The 22,869-nt window shown below is 39.2% G+C and overlaps 1 protein-coding gene across 2 annotated transcripts; it reads right to left on the bottom strand.

The window, feature by feature from the left end:
- Positions 1-219: 219 nt before the first annotated feature.
- On the bottom strand, positions 220-20,751 carry LOC139982882 (uncharacterized). Of its 2 annotated transcripts, none has more exons than XM_071996036.1 (5): positions 20,542-20,751; positions 5,294-5,460; positions 4,651-4,710; positions 3,022-3,267; positions 220-1,905 (listed from the first exon to the last, which is right to left on the bottom strand). In XM_071996036.1, the coding sequence occupies exons 2-5, from the start codon at positions 5,441-5,443 to the stop codon at positions 1,819-1,821; spliced, it is 543 nt and encodes a 180-aa protein (XP_071852137.1). In that variant the 5' UTR covers positions 5,444-5,460; positions 20,542-20,751; the 3' UTR covers positions 220-1,818. The 2 variants fall into 2 exon arrangements, with proteins under 2 accessions (XP_071852137.1, XP_071852136.1); XM_071996035.1 differs by having other exon boundaries at positions 20,241-20,749.
- Between the last annotated feature and the right edge of the window lie 2,118 nt (positions 20,752-22,869).

Below are 22,869 nucleotides of genomic sequence, written 5' to 3'. Positions count from 1 at the left end.
GCAGTTACCTCTTTCACAATAAAGTTACCTTTTCACACCCGGTTGCCTTTCCACAACCAGTTACCTTCTTACAACCACCTAAGGCCTACCTTTTCACAACCAGTTCCCTTTTGACATTCGATTACTCTCCTCCAACCAATTTCCTTGTCCAAAACCGGTAACCTTTTCACAAGCGATTCAAGTTAGGGACAACCTGTTTACAAACAACTTACTTTATACAAACAACTAGTTACTTTTGGAGAACCAGTTACCTCTTCGTTCTACATTACGCTTATCGTCCTCAAAGTTTAATCAATTCCTTAGTCGGATATTTCCATGATAAAAGAATAATTGAGTGTATATATAAACCGTTCTATATACCATCCTTTACTATCAATACTAGCATGGTAATTTCACACATCTATTAGGCGGGGGTGGGGGGGGGGCTGTGACGTAAAGGAGGAAGACATATATATTAATAATACATTGTACAAAGGAAGTTTGATTATCCCTGCTATAAATAATAAAATGCATATAATACACAAACATACATTACAGTTAATGTTTCAAGTCCAAATAAATCAATACACTTTTCAGAGGGGAAAAAATGATTTCGACAAGACCTTTGACTAATAGGTTTTGCTCAGCAGTTTTGGTTGTTCATGATTACTTTGAATAATCATTTTCTCTCTTCTTTCTTGTTTCCCCCCCCCCCTTTTTTTTTTCATCCTGTTACGTAACGTCCATGATTTATTTGAAAGTTTTGTTTTTCTCCTGTTTATTTTAAATCTTCCTGTTTCGTAATGTCATCTTTTCACAAACGAAGAAATATGTTTCTCGATTGCGTTTCAATTATATGTTTCGAATGCGGCCGTTGTGCTTAATATGTCGACCTTGTACCAATCCACAAGTTTTACACACAGCATGTGTTGAGCGATAAAATATATAACACCTTTCAGTGGAGTTTTTGTATGAAATTTAATACAAATTTTCGAGCCAATGCTCAACATGGCGTGTAAAGCAGTACTGCTCATTATGTTAATATGTACTAGGCATATACGTTACGTATGGGCATATTTTTGGTATTCAAAATAAGGCACACTTGTTCTCCTAAAGCAAAATAACTGAACAATTTACTTTTATTATTATAAGAAAGCCTACTAAAATAGCAAACTGTTCTCATCCTCAAAAATATCTAGTTCCTTTTGGAAGAGAAATGGATACTTTGACCACTCGTGTTGTTATATGAAGGCAGCAAACTTAGGCCAACTCTGCGATGATATTTCCAAAATGTTATATCAAATAGATTACATGCAAGGATCAATATTTGTACGTTTCTTTTGCAAGGCACAAAGTGGTCAGAACACAATAGTGGTCAAGAAGAAAAGGCCTTTTTTTTTTTTTTTTTTTTTGGGGGGGGGGGGCAATAGTAGGCCTATTGCAGTCGGCATATTGCAATAGGCCTACTATTGCCTACATGGCATTAGGCCTATTGCTGTCGGGATACTGCAATAGTAGGCCTATTGCAGCCAATACAGGCTGCACAATTATTGGAATGCAGCCTGTTTCCCTTCTCTTTGTTTTTCCATATACTGACAGAGCGCAATTTATCAGGCAAATGCGTAACGGGAAGCATCACCGTTACTAAGGCAACATATAGCCATGTACATTTTCGGTATACAAAGTTCTCACAAAATACAAGGTTAGGCTATGTAACAGTCCCTGTAAATACTGTTTTAAAGTTCTAGCTGTAATTTGCACAACGTTTTAGCTCAACCACAACGCGGGTATATCTTGAATTCTTTGCGTGGTATAGTAGTATGATAACACTCCCGAGTTCTACACCCCTGTCGACGTGGCACGATAATTGGAATTGTAATCGTCACCGCGATGTTCGGTATATTCAACATTGGACACCGTGTAACCCTGCATTGATGAAACAAAAGAATAAAAAGGGGTTTAAAGGGGTATTCCGGTGGCAGATATTATGAGAGGAAAATATTCCACGCTGTTAGTTGAAAACCTATGCAAATATTTTTTCCCTAATTGAAAATTGGGTTGATTTTTTACTTTAACCTGCTAAAACTTCAATATTTTGCAGGACGTCAACCACAGTAGATGGCAGAACCTTTTCCAACCTTATTTCTCTTGAGCCTGAATCGACCGGTATACCCCATTACAACTATTACAATAAATTGTTCAGTCTAGTAAAGAAAGGTGACTGGTGGTATCGGCGAAGAACTGGAAAGGCCGCAGGCCGAAATAAAAGGGAGGGCAGGATGCAAGACGGGGGGGGGGGAGGTCTGAGAGAGAGGGAAGGGAGAGGAGAGAGGTAGAGTAGAGAGGAGAGGAGAAGGGGGAAATAATGAAAGAGGGAATAAATTATTTTGCAAAGGTTGGCAAGTTACATTTCGCCGCTTGTGCATGTGGCTAATTTGCAATCTTTTGTAAAAAATCTGTTTCGTTCAGATTTTTTCTAAATTTGGTGAATACCGTCAAGATCAGAAATTGAACTTCGTGGGAGCAGACCTTCCTTTGATGTGATGCTAACTTTGTTAGTATTACTTTGTTTATTTTGTTAGCTGGTGTATACAAAGCAAGTTTTTTTCCCAAACTCTTCCCCATTCTTTTATCGTTCGGGCCATTGACAAATTGTTCCGTAGAAAATTTCCGAGTAAGAAAACACATGATTGATATTAATATGTAGTAAGTTGTAAAGAGCGGTGCCCAGTTCGCAGATAATGGTATCCACCCACCCCCCCCCCCCACACACACACACACACTTCCACAAGGGTCCCATTTTAACATTTTACCTTAAGCACTTCAGTACATATTTTTTTTAGCAAAATAAGAATACCATATTCTTTATCCCATATAGGCCTACTTGTTCAAACCCTCCATTTGCCCACTGGCCCTTGGTAGTAGGCATACCCCCCCCCCCACCTCCCCCTCCAACACCGTCAGGCATAACTCCACAACATTACTCCTTGTAGTCAAATAAGTCTATTTAGACATGATAGTTGCATATTATGTGTGATTTACCTTTCCCGGCGACTTCTCACAACAACAGCAGATGCAGGAAGCTACCATGGACGTGATTAATACCGCGATACTAGCTAGAACACCGACACCGTAAATCGTCATTCCTGTCAGATCGTAGATTTCTGTCTCCTCCCGATTCTCTTCTGCTAACTTCATTTCTTCCAGGAAGACGAAACCAAGAATCAAAGCGAGGTTGGCTAAGCTGGTGACGACACACGTCAGAGCAAAGATACAGAAGGTTCCACCCTGGTGACAAAGAATTACAACATCACTGGATTAACAAAACATACACCATACAACATACAAGGAAGGGGATGTCCCTAAAAATCAGTGGCGGAGCTAGGGGTATTGGTCAGGAGGGGCGAGAATGGTCTGTAGGGGTGCTTTCGACACTATCTAAGCGGAGCGCCATCACCGGTTGGCGCGGAGCGTACAGAAATGGTTGAATAAAGATACACCCTATAGATCGCCGGAAAAGACCCTTTCCGGGCCTGGCTAATTTGCAGATAAACGAAGAATAAATAGGTGTCATCGCCAAATTACACCAAACACAACAAACTGTGACAAATGTCAATAGGTAGATGAGAGCGCAATAAAAAAGTCAATAATCGTGAATAAGTCAAAAGTGGTAAAGAGCTGAAAAGGGCGCCAGCAGTCCACTTGAGTCCGTCAGGGGGGCATCCCCCCCCCCTGACTGCATGGACGCTCCACCACTGCCTAAAATAGAACTTCTGATCCAAGGCAGAATAGAGAACAAAACGCGATCATTATTAGTCTAGCCTCTACAATATGCATTTTTAGTGATTGATCATCCTATACAAGGTAAAGTAATAGGCTTTCGCTCAGGCTAAGTGTGTTTGTGGAAGGAGGGGGGGAGGGAGAGGGGAGGGAGAGGGGAGGGAGGGAGGGTTGGAGTTAGGTCACTTTCACTGAGTTTTACATCACAGGATATCATAACTTGTACATCTATAAAATCTCATGTTCTCATCACGTGGCTACAACCCTTATCTAAGATATTTGCCTAGACTGTTCTAATTGCAATTATAGTTAACGTTGTCCGCCGATTGTTTGGAGGGTGGATGGAGGTGGGATGGAGGTGGGGATGAGTGGAGGTGGGGCAACCAAAATCTTCCTCTTCTCCTTACTCCTGCTCAAGTTATACATGCATCCCGCTAAACTATGTTTATCACCTTCACTACACATGGGATAAAGGTATACGGATTAAAGCCTAACTAGTACTAAAGCTGTCTCAAGCCCATTTACAATACAGTCTACAGTATAAGTTGCCGCTTGTAGAATACGTTTGTTTGTGTTTTTGTATGATTTGGTCATTTTCTTTTCTTCGAGTATTTCCAAAGTTTTTATACACATTCAGGGACAGGTATGGGATATAAATTGCCACCGGCTAGCTGTTTCAAATATCGGGTCTCTGGCCAAAAAGCAAGCGGGGTAAAATTGATTCCTCGGAAGAATCTAGATGTTTAGCGACTAACAGGAAAATCGATGCCTTAGTTTGTGGCGTTTTTTTTTTTTTTTTTTGGGGGGGGGGAGCTCGATAGAACCCAGTGGTGCACTGGTTTCGATCCGTTAAATCGATTGACCAATCCTACAGGCCTGTACACAACTCACCCATTTCGGTTCTTTGTAGCACTTGACCATGCAAAGTCCAAATAGTCCAGTCCATACAGCCTGGAAGAAAAGAACGATAGGCTAATAGTCAATAACTGATAATCGGTTAGGATGAGCCAACCGAAAGAATGCATATCATTAAATACTAGATTAAGTCTCTAAAACCTTCTTTCTTTTTTGGGCAAATCTTTCTCGACACCTCATAAAGTTCAGAGGAATAACTAAACGTGATCCATTTGTTACATATTGGATCTATTCCATCTAATTCTGCATACCTTATATACCAAGAGACGACGTTATAAGTTATGGGGTGGAAGGGGGCAGGGCAGGTAGCACAAAGGAATCCTTACCGAGAGCAAACAGAATTATTCCTTAATGCAAATTTACGCGGGTTAGTCCAGTTTAAAGCTACGTTTCAGGTTGACATATGCGTGTTTCATCCCCTTCTGCCCCCTCACCAACACTTCTACCCCCCCCCCCTTGATATCATCTAGCAAAGATAGTATTCTCCTCGCCTTCTCCTATTCAGTTTCTAATATATTTCCCTGCTTCCCCCACTATACCCCTTCCATGCACTAGCTACCCCAATCACCCCCAACCATACCCCACCCCCATTTCCCATCGTTCTATTAGTCATACTCACAATTCCTCCGCTCCAGGCCTGTGATGCATATGAGTCCATGATATCGGTGCGGCATCCATACAGACTACTGACAAACATCGTGATCTGTATCAAACCGAATACTATCAGTGCCACACTGGCACTGCTGGAGTTACCATAAACATACGCCATCGCGATTTATGTAATATCTGGAATAAAGAAAAGGAATAAATATATACCGTCCCTGAAAACATCGCGGTACCATAATATTTTAAACAGCTGCATAGTATTTTGAATGTTCTATCTAAACTTTATTTTTGTGTTTTTCATCCAATCAAGGTAATCATCAATTTTAAAACATAATTTGATACAACCCTACATGTTAGAATTAGACATCTTTACAGGTAACGTAAGTTGGTTGCGACTTATTATTCATTCATTTTAATTTCAAATATATTATTTCATTTGCTTGCTTATTTAATGTTAATAACTCCTGGTGCCAGATGGTTTATATTTTCAAGCTTCCTGTAGTTCCAAAACTGGAATACCATTCAAAAAAAATTATTTAAACATTCCTAATGCTCACATGTTTCTTTTTTTTTTCATTCTTTTTTTCTTGAAGTATGATTTATCTTATTTTTTCTCCGGCCATCCTTTAAACTTAAACAACATTATTAACTGATGAATAAGGATAATACTGCGAGAGTTTTTTATTTCAAGTTTTAATTTGAGCCAGAATTACTTTACACTAATCTAGTATATTTGGGGCAACATTGGTGACCATCAAATCGAAAGAGCTATCGGCTGTATAGATCATACTGCCTAATCATGACGTCATAATTTCCAGTGTTCAGTGCATCCATCTTTTTTTCATAAATGCTTCATAAATTTATTTTCTAATATTACATCTCTGCAAAAATTGAATTGGATTCTTATTACCAGAATCGCAACTATAGTTATGTATGTACATGATCACACAAACACACTACAAGCCTTTCACTTCTTTTGAAGGCGTGTCTTGAAATTTCAGATAATCGCTCATAGGGTGACATATGAATGTCGGGATGTACAATTTACAGCTTGAAATGTTTAAAATGTCAATTTTCAGCAGCTTATAAGTTGCATCCAGGAGATAAGAAGTCACATATGACCGTGTGAAATCTGTAACCAGTCAGAATGATGGGAGTTGATTTATGTCTGGTTTGTGAACTTTTCTCTACGCAGCTGTAACAGGAGACACAGATGTAGACGCATGGTACTGTATACGGTGATCAAATCTTGACAAAATAAACCTTACGTGATCTGTGCAGTCATATATACACCCACAAACATATATATATATATATATATAGTCAATGAACTGTATGCGAACATTTAAACCATACCAGTTTATTGTAACTGTGAGCAATTCAATCGTAAGTGGTGACTCTTAAAAACAATTCAGAACATTTGATCAGATTCTATGGTCAGTGACCACTAACCTCTTTTCAATAAACCCGTCAGGCTTTCCCCTCCCCCCCCCCGCGTTAGTCCCTCCTCCATCAGTCCAGCCCAACCCATTACATTGGGACAATATATATACAGCATGCTGTACCACAGGCACCATCCGCCCATTCCCCTTCCTACAGGGTTGTCCAAACTTTTGCAGAGGAGGGCCACATGGAATGATTATGATGGATGAAGGAGGGGGCCGCATGAACCCTACGCTCGATTTTTCGATTTTTTTTTTTGCCCGAAGCCCAAGACAACAAAATGTGAGCACTGCGCGCGGAGCGCACTGATTTATTTTCCTTCCTGATAAAACATGAATAAAGTCCAGCCGCCCGCCCCCCCCCCCTTTCCCCCTTCCGCCGAGAGAGTGTCACACAAAATGACCTGTATGCAGTTTTTTGGACCCAGAAGGTTCGAATGATTGATTATATAGCTTCAAATTGTTATCAATAAATCAGCTGCTCACTAAAATTTCGCACCGTAGAGCATCTCTGGCGGGCCGGACGCAACCCTGCGGCGGGCCGGACTGTGGCCCGCGGGCCGTAGGTTGGACAACCCTGCGGCCTACCAAGAGCTACCCACTCAAGTATTCTTTTTGTTTCTATTTCATTTAGACAAAATTTTGTAACAAACTAAAGTTGGTTAAGATTTATGTCAAAATGTTTTATTTCATTACATATTCATGAGCACCTTACTAGCATAGTTAGGCTTAATAATGTGGATGTATCATATAGAACATAAATTTCCAATAAACATCTTTCTTCTCATATTTCCTGCAGAAACAAAGAACATTTCTATGGATATAAAGCCGTGGAGTTTGTGGATATCTGAGTGATGACGCGGAAGTTTTGTGCTAGTAGCGACAGAGGTATATCTAGCATATGGCTCTTATGGACTTCGGTTTGTTTATAATGACATTTGAACTGGTGGCTACTTGTCATGCTAAATTCAAATATATTTTATATATATATATATATCAAATAGAAATGATCACGTTTTCTTTTCATTGGCATCTCATAGGTATAGACACGTGACGACCTGCGGGTTATTATCATACAAAACAAATTACTTGCTAACTTTCTTGTCATTTTGTGTCGATTATTTGTATAGCGGATTAACAGGGCAAACTTGAAACGGGACGGAGATTAATTCTAAATGCAAGGCGACCTTTCGCACTCGGTGACTTTCACGTCCGCTAATTGACAATTACAGGCGACATGTTATGGTTATGAAATGTATAGAAGGCGAAGTATTGAAAATTAAATACAAGCAAATTACGGGGTTGGTTAGATTTTATATATATATATATATCCTTTTTGCCTCAAATTTTAAAATAAATCATAGCTTAGCGGGGGGGGGGGGGGGGGAAATGTCTAACCAAATTCCCCCTCATGAGCAGGTTATCCGAGGGATGTTCGAAGATAGAGTGGAGTGAAGTGCCACACACCTCCGGAGATGTTCACCCAATGTAACTTGACTGATGAAAGTATACAATACAGCTCATTGTTAGGTCCTTTGTATAATATAATTCCGTATAACTTAGATTAACAGGGTTGTCCAACCTACGGCCCGCGGGCCACAGTCCGGCCCGCCGCAGGGTTGCGTCCGGCCGGCCAGAGATGCTCTACGGTGCGAAATTTTAGTGAGCAGATTTATTGATAACAATTTGAAGCTATATAATCAATCATTCGAACCTTCTGGGTCCAAAAAACTACATACAGGTCAGTTTGTGTGACACTCTCTCATCGGAGGGGGGGGGGCGGCTGAACTGTATTCATCTGTTTTATCAGGAAGGAAAATAAATCAGTGCGCTCCGCGCGCAGTGCTCACATTTTGTTGCATTGGGCTTCGGGCAAAAAATCGGAAAATCGAGCGTAGGGTTCATGCGGCCCCCTCCTTCATCATAATCATTCCATGTGGCCCTCCTCTGTAAAAGGTTGGACAACCCTGACTTAGAACCATTGCAAAGCCTCATGTAAAGATAATCGTGTAAGCAGTATACAGCGATATTGCAGTGGGTGTGATTTTATTGTTATCAAGACAGTAAAAGAACTAGTATCATGACAAACCTTCAAAACAGTACACGAACACAGTCAACGTACTTTGCATTTTGTTGCTGGTAGGCTATATAAATATCGTTTGTCATTGTTAGTCGTTCCTGCGTGTGTAAGTACCTGCGTTGTGTATTGAACGCTCATAAACAACACAGTGTTACAGTTATCAAAAGATCGTAATTAACAAAAATATTGACCTGCATTTCTTCGACTGCAGTAATCATGACTATACATATACGTTTGCACACGTCTATGTATAAACTATTAGGATTTGGTATAGCAACTCAGTATGCAAAATAGTAACTATAGTAACTTGGCCTATTTTATTTTTATGCAAATAACGCTTCTCCCCTACCCCCCCCACACTACCCCACACCCTTTCGTCCTATCATCCCACCAACCTACCGGGTAGCATTGAGGTACTTTTTAGCCCTTACAAATGACTTTAGTGACATTCATTTGTCCAATAATATGCTAGATGGTCGAACAATGGTCACTTGTGTCCACTCCAAACGTCCACAATTATTTATCTTTTTGGGGTATCCTTCCCATAATGCTTGCTTGAGAAATGATTGACGTTATTTCGACTTAAAGGTGTTTGCCTTACGGTGGCGTAATAGGGTCAAGGAAAAAAACAAATTTGAGATAAAAAGTCATAATTTTGAGATCAAAGTCAACATTTGGAGATAAAAAGTCCAAAATTTTAGATAAAAAGTCACAATTTTGAGATTTGGGGACACTTATTTTTCTCCCTATGTCCCTATTACGCCATCGTAGTATATAGTGTCGACTGCACTTGGAAATTTAGCGAACTTACGGCCGAGTGTTGTTACTCAATATAAGAATGACCTAAACTATACCCAGACAGCACTTAGGCCTATAAACAGTGAAGTGCGCAAGGGGGGGGGGGGGGGGGGTAAGAGTCGGGGTAACGGACCCAAGGGCGGCGGAACCGGGGGGGCACAGGGGGCACGTGCCCCCCCCCCACTTTTCCTCAGGTTAAAAATGTGCCCTTTTTCTACATAAAAATTTCAAAATAAAAAAAGAGTTTACAAAGCGAAACCCACGTCGAATGAAATATTTCGGGAAGTTTTAAATGTTAACTACCACAGGCGTAGAAGCCCAATTTATTGGGGGGGGGGGGGGGCTGTAACGACTTGCCCGAAAAATATTACCAAAATTTTTCGCGCGCTACGCGCGCGTTCAACATGTTAATGTGCATATCATATAGGCATGCGTTGGTTATTACATCGCATGCCAATAACATACAATCATTTGCAGTGTTATAACCCTTCCAAATTGGTTAGAATTATTGGGATAGTCGTTACAATAATAATGATCATAATAATATCACTTTAACCATTGAAAAAAACATAGAAAATTATTTTTCTTTCAGTATTTTGACATATTTCATTTGCTTTCATGCATGTATCGATCGCGTGTGCAGGGACTTAGACTTTATAATGATTTCACCTCATTTTGTCTTTTTCCTTGTTTCCCAAGTTGCACATTAGATATTTAGTGCTAGTATGCATTGTTTCCTAGAGGGGTGGGGGGGGGGGGGGGGTAGCGATGATGGAGTGATGTGTATACGCAAATAAAATAATACAATAAGAGTTATAAAGGGTACTAAATATCAGGCTGCATCAGTCCAATCGAATTTCTGCAAAGTGCCCTTCGACGTTGGTGCCCCCCCAGATTAAAAGTGCTTCCGCCGCCGTTGAACGGACCCCCACCTCTGATCGTCAGTCGGAGTCGAGGGGGGGGGGTGTTTCAGCAGGGTGTGTTTGCATTCAGCCGGGTGAAGAATTTGACCACTACTAAGGATATACCCAGAGTCCCTTTCTTTAGACGCACAATTATTGATGATCGAAACTTTGTATTTAGTGCTACTTTTGTACCCTTCATTCGCCTTTTGCCCTTTTCTCAAATTTCCAGCCCTCTACCTTAATCAGTGTGGGAACATTTTTGACTTGTCCCCCCCCCCCCCCCCCACACACACACACACACACCTTTGGTATCATGTGCACGCCACTGCCTATTGGGATTTCCAATAACTGAAGGTTAAACAGAAATAAAGTAATGAATTCGGGCTTATAGGCCTCCACCCATTAAGGTGCTACATTCATACTTCTTTGTTAGAGGCAAATTCGAAAAACGGTGGGGTGAGGGAGGATGGGGTGAGCGAGGGTGGGGGTGGGGAATGAAAGAGGGAAGGGGTTTAATTGAAGTGATCCCCCCCCCCGACCCCCTCGCTTATCCTGGTTACTTCACTTGTCATCTTGTCATCTTGAAAGAAACACTTACCCTAAAATATTATATTATACCTATTCTGGTAATCCTTTTAGACATTGTATCGTCCAAATAATATAAACGACGGCTTCAAAACCCTGCTGGAAAGGGCGTTTGACACTTTTATATATTTTTTTTTTCATTTTTTTACGTTTCTTTACAGGCAACAACAATTTGAGGCCAATTATTGCACAGTAACCGTTACTTTAATGTTAACGTTGTATTCATAAGTCAACATCAATCAAAACGAATCTGTGATTTTCTATTCCATAAAGCTGTGCTTGCAAAATGTCTTTGCATCGGCAGTAGAAATATTCCATGGTGAAATTTGACCTTTCTCACCTAAAGCTATATTTTTCCACGGGTATCATTTATTTATACGACAAAGTGACAACCCCAACATGACATACGTGCAGGTTTGTTTTCTCAGCACAATCTAAGAAGTGAAAAACCAGTGGGGCCAGTCAATCGAAAACGCTTTTAGCTTCTCACAACACAAAATTACATTTCAACCAGGGTCTGTTTTAGCTCCTTGAACTTAAAAGAAACACGTTTATAAGAATAGTCGCTAGGTCGAAATAAGCCGAAAGACAAGAAAAGGGTTCATGATATATATATATATATACAGTTGGAAGTCTGACCTCAATATATGACCGTTACTAGCAAATTTTCGAGCACAGCTACTTGACACGGAAGTAATTGTTTCGCGCAAATCCGGTTCTACGGACTTCGGTTCGCTACTTCCATGTATGGATGTAATCGGTAAAATTCGCAAACATCCCAATGTCATTCGGGTTTACGAGTATCGTAGCTCGATAAAGGATACTTTAGAGATTCAAATACGATCATTTCCGGAAAGAAACGAAGATTTTACCAATAGAACAGTGCATTTTCTTATCGACGACCAACGCAAAAACATAAAGGTAAGTCAAATCGAGTCGACGTCTATCGTTATGTGACTTTCGCGTCTTAGACAACTTTCAACCGTAAAAATAGCATTTTTGTAATATATAAGCTTGAATCTTACTCATATTTTTCAGAAAAGTTGTAACTCCCCCGAAAAATGTGATTTTTTGGTCAACGAAAATGGTGCTCCTATGTGGTTTTGGTTGCCCCTAATACATGTATCCTAACGTACATAATACACATATACACGAAAGTACCGTATCCTATAACGTGCAGCCTAGCGCTATATGTCGACTATGATGTAGCAAATGCTAGATTGCAACGTCTCGTATTTTTCGTAATCTTTCTATTCGGCATAGATTCCCTTCATTTTTTTGCGTTAATATGGAAAAATCAGGGAGTTGATAAGTCACGGTACTACTTATGGCTACTAAATAGTTAAAATTTAAAAATTCGAGGGCATAGCGGACAGTAACATTACTGTACTAGGCCCCTAGCCTATAGCCTAGGCCTAGTACTTTTGTATTTACTAAAGTAATATACTACGACAAGTTTTTACTACAGGTAGGCCCTAGCCTAGTTTTAGTAATACTAGAATACCTGCATAGTTTAGTCCAATTTTAATAATGGACTAAGGCTTATAACCTTTAGTTCTTAGCCTACGCCTTCTTGTCCTTGTGGAATAATTCTAAGGGGCCTGTTCTTGAAAAGATTTGGACTGCATAAGATACAATTTAGTATTATTATTATTATACAAAAATTATTAGTAGTACTTGTAGACTGCCTTTGTACTATGTATAAGTTAAGATCATGGCTTATTATGAGTTTTATTAAAGCTGGACTGGGTGAAAATTTCCTCCATCCTGGGATCGGGATCCATTTCAATGTCACTTTGTTACAAGTGTTCAAGACCGGTATTAGATCCATGACTTAAGTCTAGGCCCAATTCCCTATGCTTAATATGTAGAGCAAGATACGTAACACAGAAATAAAACTAGCTTGCTTTATACTGCTTACACTTTATACTTATTGCTATTACAGTTAGACCTACTGCTGGTACTTGAGAACAATTGCACCTCATAGAGCCATGTAGTTGTACATAGCTACTTATAATTCCAGGTGACTTAAAACAATGTCAGGGATCATTTTGTGACAACATGTTTTGCTGTTAACGAGAGTTTACGATCTTTTTATTGTTATGTTGTTTTCTATGATAGGTACAGTAGTAGAAGTACTTAGTTAGTCATTCACGTGCAGTCTTCCCTATGTGTGTGTGTGTCACACACAGATTTCTCTAAGGTGGTGCTTTCCCATGTATATATGACCAAAAAAAAGTTATTCCCAAAAAGAAGAAAAGTTTCATTCACTATTAGATTTGTTTTGTTATGTATAATGACTAACATTGCAAAATGCAGTTCCACTGGTATTAAGTATTAGCCCAGAGAGCTTCCAGAGTTTATTACATCCTCATGTTTATTATCCTCATATCTGAAGTCTTCATATAAGAGTTTATTTATAGAAATCTGTTAATAAATGTAGTCTCACATTCTATTTAATACTATATATCTTTTAAGTTCCTAGCTCTGTTATATGTACCCGTAGTAAGAAGGAATGCAGCCTGTGGATCAGTTAAGTGCCTGTTGTTACAACTCTGCTCCAAACTATTGTTTGTTTAATCAGGTTGTATTATTAGTGTGCTACCTTTAAGCAATTTTGTTTTCTATATATATGTAATTTACATTTTTCCTCAGTTTCTGTTATACTCTTATTGAAAGAACAAGTTGTGTGCAGCAGCAGGCTGTAATATACTCAGCAGTCTCATGCCTATTCTCTAGCTAACTCGAACAGGTTATTGGCCCAGACACATACACTGGAAGTTAACTGTGTACAATAGATTGTTGTTTGGAATTTATGTGCTGATTTTGGAACCATTTCTTGGGAAATGTCGGTACTTAAATTGGTTAATTTAGTCGTGACAACTGACCAATATGGCTGGAACAACAGAAGATATGACTTGGAAAATTAACAAAATGGATGGAGTGAACTGGCTGACATGGAATTTCCAGATGAGACATTTGTTTCTTGCAAAAGGCCTGTGGGCTATGAGGATGGCTCATGAAAGTTGGGGGTTACTGTATGTGAGAAGTAGAAGAGTGCAAACTTGAAAAAGACACAACTGGCATTTTTCACCATTGTGCTTGCAATAGCATCTAGTCAGCTGGAATTAATTACAACAAGTGACAAACCAAGTGATGCTTAGGATGCCTTGCGTACTCTGTTCGAAATGGATCTCTATCCAACAAAATTCAACTCAAGAAAAAGTACCTCAGAACTGAAATGGCAGAGGGCAAGTCAGTTGGAAATAATTTGAATTATATGAAAGGAAGTATAAACGTTGGGATGCTATTGGTGCTCCTATTTCTGAAGAAGACCAGGTTGTTAAAGTTATATGTCAAGTTTGGACTTATTTATTTACTTTCTACTCTTACCTTTTACTTTTATGTATTTGTCTTTTAATTTTAATCTTATGCTATATGTCACAGGTATATCTCACCATTTCAAAGTTACAAAACTATCCATCCTGCCACCTGAACTGTTTTTGCTATGTCATGCCTTCACTATGCCACCTTGAAATACCCCTTCCAGTCATAATGCACTTGACATTGTGTGTGATTTTTTTTTCAGACAATATTATTGTATGAAGTCTTTACAGTATGAAGTGTGTTTCATTTCAAGAAGTGTTCAAAGTTTGTTAAGCTATTCCTTCCATTTGAACAAAGTATTTCACTTTGAAGTGATCGAAGTAATTTATTTTTCATGCCCATATTTTCACAGGACATTAAAACATGTTCTTTCATGAAGAGTGTCACACCAAATGTTTTTTGTTTTCTTTTTTCTGTTGCTTAAAGTGCCTTATTGTTACAGTTATAAAATCAATAAAAGACCAGGCAACTCTATTTCCACTGTTGACTAATGTTCTACTATGCATGTGCAAAAGAAAAAGAAAACAGCCCTACTCAAAATATTTGGTCAGAGTATCCAATAGAACGTGATGTATCCAAACGCGTCCTGTGTACTGAAAGTCCGCTTTTAATTAAAGTCCCCATATGTGGCAAAACCACCTCATCCCTCCAAAATACCCTAACTCTTCCCAAAGCTGGTGAACACCACACCCATCCCAAAGCTGGGAAACTCCAAACCCTTCCCCAAATCCGCTAAGCACCACATTCCTCCCCAAAACCCCTAAAAACACCACACCCCTCCCCTAAACAACACACCCCTACCCAAGCCACAGTACTTAACTTCAATATTGGCAAGTGGTTATGTAGTGTGATACATGAACCAAACAAGGATTGGTATTGACTGGAAAACTGTTAACTGATATTTATTGATGAATATAAGCAACAGATGAGTACCCAGCTTTGCAGAATCTCACTGAGTAAGGGCTACTGTGGAATTATGGTAAGTGGGTAAGTATAAATCATTTGGTATTGTTGGAAGTTCCTTAGAAAGCAACTAGAAATAAGGTTTGGCCTAGGCCATGTTACCTTTGTATATTCGACATGTGGTATGACCCCTTCAGTTTTGACAACAGACTCAGGAAAATTTGTGTTACCTTAATAGTTACCACCATTAATTTAGCTAGAAAGGAAACACCATCTCCCTTGCCCCCTCCCCCATTTTGTCTCTCTTACCCCTCCCATACGCAGCTCTCAGTAATTTCACATTTTACCTAATCATATATTAGAGTTTGGGACAAAATTTCTTCCAAACCTTAGCACAACTTATATTACTTAATTTCACGCCACAAAACCTAACATTCCTAATAGACCGTACACTAAAGGAATGGGTTCCACTACATTGAAAACGATTTGAGTGAAGTCTTGTCGGTAGTAGCCCATAGCATGAAAACGGCTTGGCGAAAGTCTATCTAATTTCAAAATGGCGGCGACAGCAACAAAATCGCCGAGTCGAGGTAATCGTTTTGTGACTGGCCGTCTTAGACAACCATTTCACCGAAACTTTACAGCATCATGTAGGAGAGTACAAGATCCACAAATGGGAGAACTTTTTTGCTGTAACTCTCTTTCGTTGGTTCGTTTTGACCTATTTTGTGTCAGTTAGGAATACATGTGTGAGGACGAAGTTGGATTGCAATCGTTGTTTCATAGGTTTTCGTTGATTTTTTCTCGGGTATCTTTGTCCTGCCATACATCGGAATTACTTTTAATCCATTCTGTGAGGTTCCGGTAAGTTGTAAACTATCAATGTCTGTAAATTCTGTGAGTGAAACGTAGGACCGACTTTACGTTAAATGCGGGCAAATTCAAATTTAATGATATGCGTGATCGTTGATCATTCTTCGAGGTCACGGGGTCAGACTTCCAACTGTATATATATATATATATATATATATATATATATATATATATATATATATATATATATATATATATATATATATATATTTATATATATCTTAGCTTTATCCCTTGTGTGTATGTGGGTGTATGTGTACGTGTGTGTATGTGTGTGTTTCATAGCATGTGTTTAGTTCTTTCTTTAGTTTGTATAAAATTAGTATCTTTCGAAAGACTTCTTCAGTTGACCTGTACGCAACCGCTATTGTGACGTTTGCTGCTTCGTTCTAAATATAAACTGCAAAATATTGTTAAAATTTGACATACTCAAGCATATATCCTAAGATGTTAACCTGTACTATTTCAAGGTAAAGAAACAAAGTATAGTTATGGATGAATGATTTCCTAAAATAAGTTAATAATAAATGAGGGTCACAGAAATAATTACAAGCAAGGCCAGAACCACAATACGAAAACTATAACACTTTTCTCCTTTCTATGTAAGGGAGAAAGTAAGTAGTTTTAAACAGACCGAGTTACTGCATGGTGACAGCCATGCACCAGCTGGCCAGGGAGTTGCTACTTAGACCAAGTAACAGCCCCCCTGCTTGAACGGGCCAGTGTCACAGACCTGGACAGACCTGGGTTGATGGATAGGGTGGACCGTGACTGGCACAATCCTGGATAGACTTACAGCAAGGGCGCAACATCGCATACTTCTTCTGGGAGAGGGGGGGAGGGGGTTAGCATGAAATAAAGGGAGTTCGCTCCCCATATCCAACGGCGGACGGAATAGTTACCAAGAGTTCAAGTGTATAGTTGTCTTAGATAAATATAAAACATGTATGTGCGGTACAACCTTATCAGAAGGAAATTCTTCAATATTGTTCCAAAAGTTGAAGAATGTAGCACCACTTTACGTCTAAGCACCCTCCATTTTAGCAAAGTTTCTCAAACGGATGACATAATATCTTAGCATGTCCCCCTCCCCCTCCCGACCCACATCAGTTCAAAAAGGTGGTTGCACCCCTGACTTACAGTGTCACCGTGACTGTCATGAACTAGCCTATATATACTACCACAGTTCTGGAATGACTTACAGTGTCACAGTCGTGCAATAGTTTGTACTGTCACAGTTCTGGGTTGATTAACAGTGTCACAGTCATGGACTAGCTTATACTGTCACAGTTCCGTGTTGACTTACAGCGTCACAGTCGCGGACTAGCTTTTACTGTCACAGTTCTGGGTTAATTTACAGTGTCACATACAGGTACTAGCTTATACTGTCGCTATCTGGGTTGATTTACAGTGTCACAGTCGTGGACTTGCTTGTACTATCACAGTTCTGGGCTGACTGACAGTGTCACCGTTGTGGAATAGTTTATACTGTCACAGTTCTGGGTTGACTTACAGTGTCACAGTCGCGGACTAGCTTTTACTGTCACAGTTCTGGGTTAATTTACAGTGTCACATACAGGTACTAGCTTATACTGTCGCTATCTGGGTTGATTTACAGTGTCACAGTCGTGGACTTGCTTGTACTATCACAGTTCTGGGCTGACTGACAGTGTCACCGTTGTGGAATAGTTTATACTGTCACAGTTCTGGGTTGATTTACAGTGTCACAGTCGTGGACTAGCTTGTACAGTCACAGTTCTGGGCTGACTTACAGGGTCACTGTCGTGGACTAGCTTGTACTGTCACAGTTCTGGGTTGACATAGGGCTACAGTTTCTTCTTTATTTTTTTCTACCATATCCATTTTTTTTATTTTGACGTAGCATGAACAACCCAAAATTGACTGAAAATTTTACAACTAGTCACCTCTTACCATTCTAATTTGATTCTGTATTCTGACCCTGAAGAAGATTCACTTTTCCTCAGATACACAAAAATGGCCTCAAATGTTTCAAAAATCGTATCTGGCAGACAATGCTTACGCGTTTGTTTGTTTTTTTGACAATGGTTTTTGTATAGAACTGTTTGTATGGTATTCACTGGTTCAATCGTGCAGACGGTTTTCTTTATTTTAATAGGTCGCTATGGAGACATAAACTGAATAAAGATATCTTCACCGTGTTTCCCATACTACAAACGCTGTTCTGTTTGCTTTCAGTTGATAAGCCACGTTTCTTTACAGAAAGATAGTAATGTTTAATTGCCCCTTGTGAAAGTGAATCGATAAACAAGAACGATCCCATTTCATATAATTGACTATAGTGTCGAATCAATTCGCTAACATCATCTCAGAACATCGAACCATTTTTTGCAATAAAATTCTTCCCAAAGAATACTCAATATCAACCACAGAAGAGAATTAGACAATCAATTCAAGGTGTCCTAATTTAACAAACTTTTGGAAAACCTGAAAGTCGATCAAACTTCAGTGGATGTATTTCTTACAGCTTGAGAGTGCAGCCCCTTTACCACGGTAGTAAAGGCTATACTTCTAGGCCTATCCACTGTCAATGTTGTTTAGATTTTTAAGCATCTTACTTAAAAATACAGGAATTGTCTGTGTGAGACCTGCATTGTGACACAATTTTCTAATTATAGTTTATATATTTATCAAGGAAGAGATAATAGTTTCTACAAAACTATAGCAAAGCTTAATCTCAACAAATTCCTGCCCGATCAACTAACGCCTTTGGAATAATCACTCTTCCAGTTGCAAATTTAAGATCATAGAAAAATTCAATAGTGATAACAATGCTGAGACACTCTGCTAATCAACAGGTCTTAATTTCGAAGATTGGAAATTCAATCACTTCGAGGATGCAATGATAGCTCTTTTTGAAGGGTAAAAAGTCACTCTTGCCAAAGGAGTGACTCCTTACCTGTTTAGTTGCGCTCTTTTATGGCCATTATGGGCATTATGGGCATAATGGGCAGTATGGGCATTATGGGCAGTATGGGCGTTATGGGCATTATGGGCAGTATGGGCATTATGGGCATTATGGGCAGTATGGGCATTATGGGCAGTATGGGCATTTGGGGCATTATGGGCATTAAAGGATGACTTTAGGTACAACATTAACTTTTGATATGTTAGTAGCGACAGGTTGAACAAACTTTGTTCTCGGAATTAAGGTTCTTGCACACGTGCCCACAGAGGAATGAGACTTTCACTACAGCGGCGTGTGCAAAAGAACGGATGAGGGGATTATCCCCACCCCCCACCCCAACACCCACCTCTATCGTAATTCGGGGTACTGAACGACCAGTCGAAAGATTTTTACATTCAGTCTGGCCGCAAAGGATTAGACCACTCGTTGAATTTAGACCTCATTTATTGTCTGAATATGCCTTAGAATGTTCTACTTGATGTCTTAATTATGACTCTCTTTTTTTTCCATGGCAACGACAACGAGACACCGCCCCCCCCCCTTTCCTTCTAGTGATTACTTTTGAAATTTTGTGAGAGGTTGATAATGAGGTTGGGTGTCAAACATATATCCCACCCCCCACTCCACCCCAACCCCATCCCCACGGATCCTCGTGTGGAACGTGACTTAGAAGATATTACAAAGCTCAATACAGTACTAGGCAGACACAATGGTTTCTTACCGGCAGACTGAATTAGTCTATTCGAAGCACACCAGGGTGTGGGGTCTGCCCTACCCCCCCCCCCACCCAACCCCACCCCCATTTCCCTTCTATTCATCAACCCTCACACACAAACATTCACAAGTAGTTATTAGTATGACCTTATACGTTAAGAACTAGTTACAGATTTAATTTATTTGTGATATATTTATTGTGATACATTTACAGTTACACCTTCCCTTTAAGTCATTTATTGTTATATTTTAATTGATCACAAACCATATTGATTGACTTATAATCATTTAAATACATATAGAAATAAATCATTTTAATTACTTACTTCACTTGGAGCGAAATGCCAACCAAACGCGCCCGTAACTCTTCGAAACTTCGTCAGTTCCAACTTTTTTTAACTGTCAATTTTTTTATTTTTTTTTTTTAAATTCGAACAGTCCGGAGGCGAGTGGTACCTTGGGATTTCTCCACAGGCGACTTTTAAAGTACCGAAGGGCGACTGCAAATTCCGGTTCACGTTTGTACACATTTAAATATGACACTGGAACTTCAGATCACAGTCCACGCACCACACTGTATATGGTATTAGCAAACGAATATGATATCAAGAAAAACGTCTGTAATACCTGCATTTGGAAAAGCGAATTGTATTCAATCGCTGTACACAGTAGCAGCCGATGCAGAGCTCATAATACAAACACATATATATCTATATATCCTACAAGCGTGGCAAGCCCCACTCCCTGTCAAGGACTGAAAATATATATACCAGCATAATATCACTGTGTGAATATGTGGATGCGTTAATAATACCAGGTCAGTTAAAAATTCTCGCTGTGTGACGACGAGTCTGTCAGAAATATGAACTAAATTAAAATCGCTGTAAGGTCAAGGGTGAAATGCTTACTATTATGTTCTTCTCCAATCGAGAGTGGCGGAACGCGCTAAGTTTAGTACGGATGCCTACATAGACCATGATTGTATTAACAGGGAGTTCCATAACAACTCCCTGGTATTAACTACTATTGCAAGGAGAAATATTACCGCATTCGCGCTTTCCTTCTGAATATGCTTGTATGCGGTACCGTAACCATCAGAACTGTATCACTTTTAACAACAAATGAAATGGCGGGGGGGGGGGGGGGGGTATTGAGGTACTTTATGAAGAGTGCCAGATAATATTATGTTTTCAGAAGGGCTATGTTTCTAACAATGTAAATTAATTTAACAACGCTGAAACAAGCATTTAACAAATTGTTGGAACTTGGAACTGTAAGGCAAAGTCATAAACAGTTCTTTGGTTTCTTTTTAGAATGTTGTTGTATTATTAATATTTGTAGCTTCACCGATCAAATATACTATGACCATATGACTATGGCATGTGAAGGTTCTCAATATAGGCTACACCCGCCAAATATATCAAGCCGGCAGCGACTTTTGTTTTCTAAATGCAGCACTGTTAGTATATGGGAGCTATATTAGCCAATGAAATGCGTGGATTTTCTTTGACGTTATGTATTGTCGGGAAACTTGTGATTTTTGCGTGTGAATTTGGCTGAGAAACAGCACGGGTTAATGGCTTAAATGCTTAGTACAGTGTGGCAATTGATATATCAGGGGGGAGACGTTCTTTGATTTCACGCTGTAGTGATTTCTGCGGTGAGAAATTAGTAATTAGGTCAAAATTTTGACTTTTAGGCCTGATTGAATTGCCGAGATGTACTCTGTTGGGGTCATATTGTTACAAAGTGAGCTATTTATTCATACTAAACAGTTTTTTTTTTATGTTTCTTAAGGCTCAGCGGTTGCCAGCGATCTAGCAGTTATAGGATTATTAGCTTGGCAATATATAGATGTTTGTGGATGACGCTAGTTTCACGAAAAATCCTAAGCAATGGTATTCATTGTACATGACGTTTTGTTGTATGGCTAGCAGTAAATTTGGAATAAGTTTTTCAAGTTAAATATATGAAATGTGGTTTTCCCAGCCTGGAAACTGTAATTTATTCCTAGCTTACCTAAATGGTAGCAATGATAAGCACAGTAGCAGAACTTTAATTATTGATTTCTGAACATTCATGCAGACATGATTGCCATAATATAGTCGCCTATTAGCTAATGTTATAATCAAATGCCGGTGATATAGTTGTCTATAGGCCTAGCATTTTGACCACTGTTCGTGTTATACACATTATAATATGTAATAATAGAGTAATTTTTAGACATGTAGTTTACTATAACTATACCTTAAGTCTGCTCAAATTAAACTATACATGTGGTAGGCTAATATGTATTTCTTCTTTTCCTATGCACTTTGTGTGCAGAATTTCATAGAACATTGACTGACAAATTCATTGCACAGTGATAGCTAAACTTCTTGGCAGTATACTAGGGTGGCCAAAATAAATAAATAATAGATTCCCTCAATTGCATACAACAAAATCTTTGCTCACCTTGCTTCCTTCCAGTGACCACCCCCAGTCCCCTTTAAGGTATAGGAATGTTAATTAGCCTTGAGTTAGCTGAGATTTAAATGTACATGAATGTTGAACACTTCATATAGTAAACATCGGGTTTTTAATATGTGCTATTTTGGTCAAGGTTTCAATAATCTTTTTCAATAGGTTTGAATAGAGGGCGCCCTCTATTTTGATAACAGAAGGAAACAACTGTTCTAATGCATTTTATGCACCTATAGGGTGGGGGAGGGGGGAGTGTGATGGGAAGAGTCATGTATTCTCAGAGAGTATGCCATACTTGGTAGCCACTTGGTTGCTCCACTTAAATTGAAAAATATAAAAATATAAAATTTCCTGTTCTGTTTGACTGTTCCTTTCACAGGCCTACAGGGTAAACCACTTTCTGCCCTGGCCTGCACAGTCTACATGCAAAGCTGTAGTATTATATGTGACCACTAATTGACAGAGAGTGATGAAAATTTAAGGAAGTCAATT

This window comes from Apostichopus japonicus, chromosome 16 (genome assembly GCF_037975245.1).
Source record: "Apostichopus japonicus isolate 1M-3 chromosome 16, ASM3797524v1, whole genome shotgun sequence".
In the NCBI taxonomy this organism is placed as follows: Eukaryota; Metazoa; Echinodermata; class Holothuroidea; order Aspidochirotida; family Stichopodidae; genus Apostichopus; species Apostichopus japonicus.
This window is presented reverse-complemented; position numbering and strand designations above follow the sequence as displayed.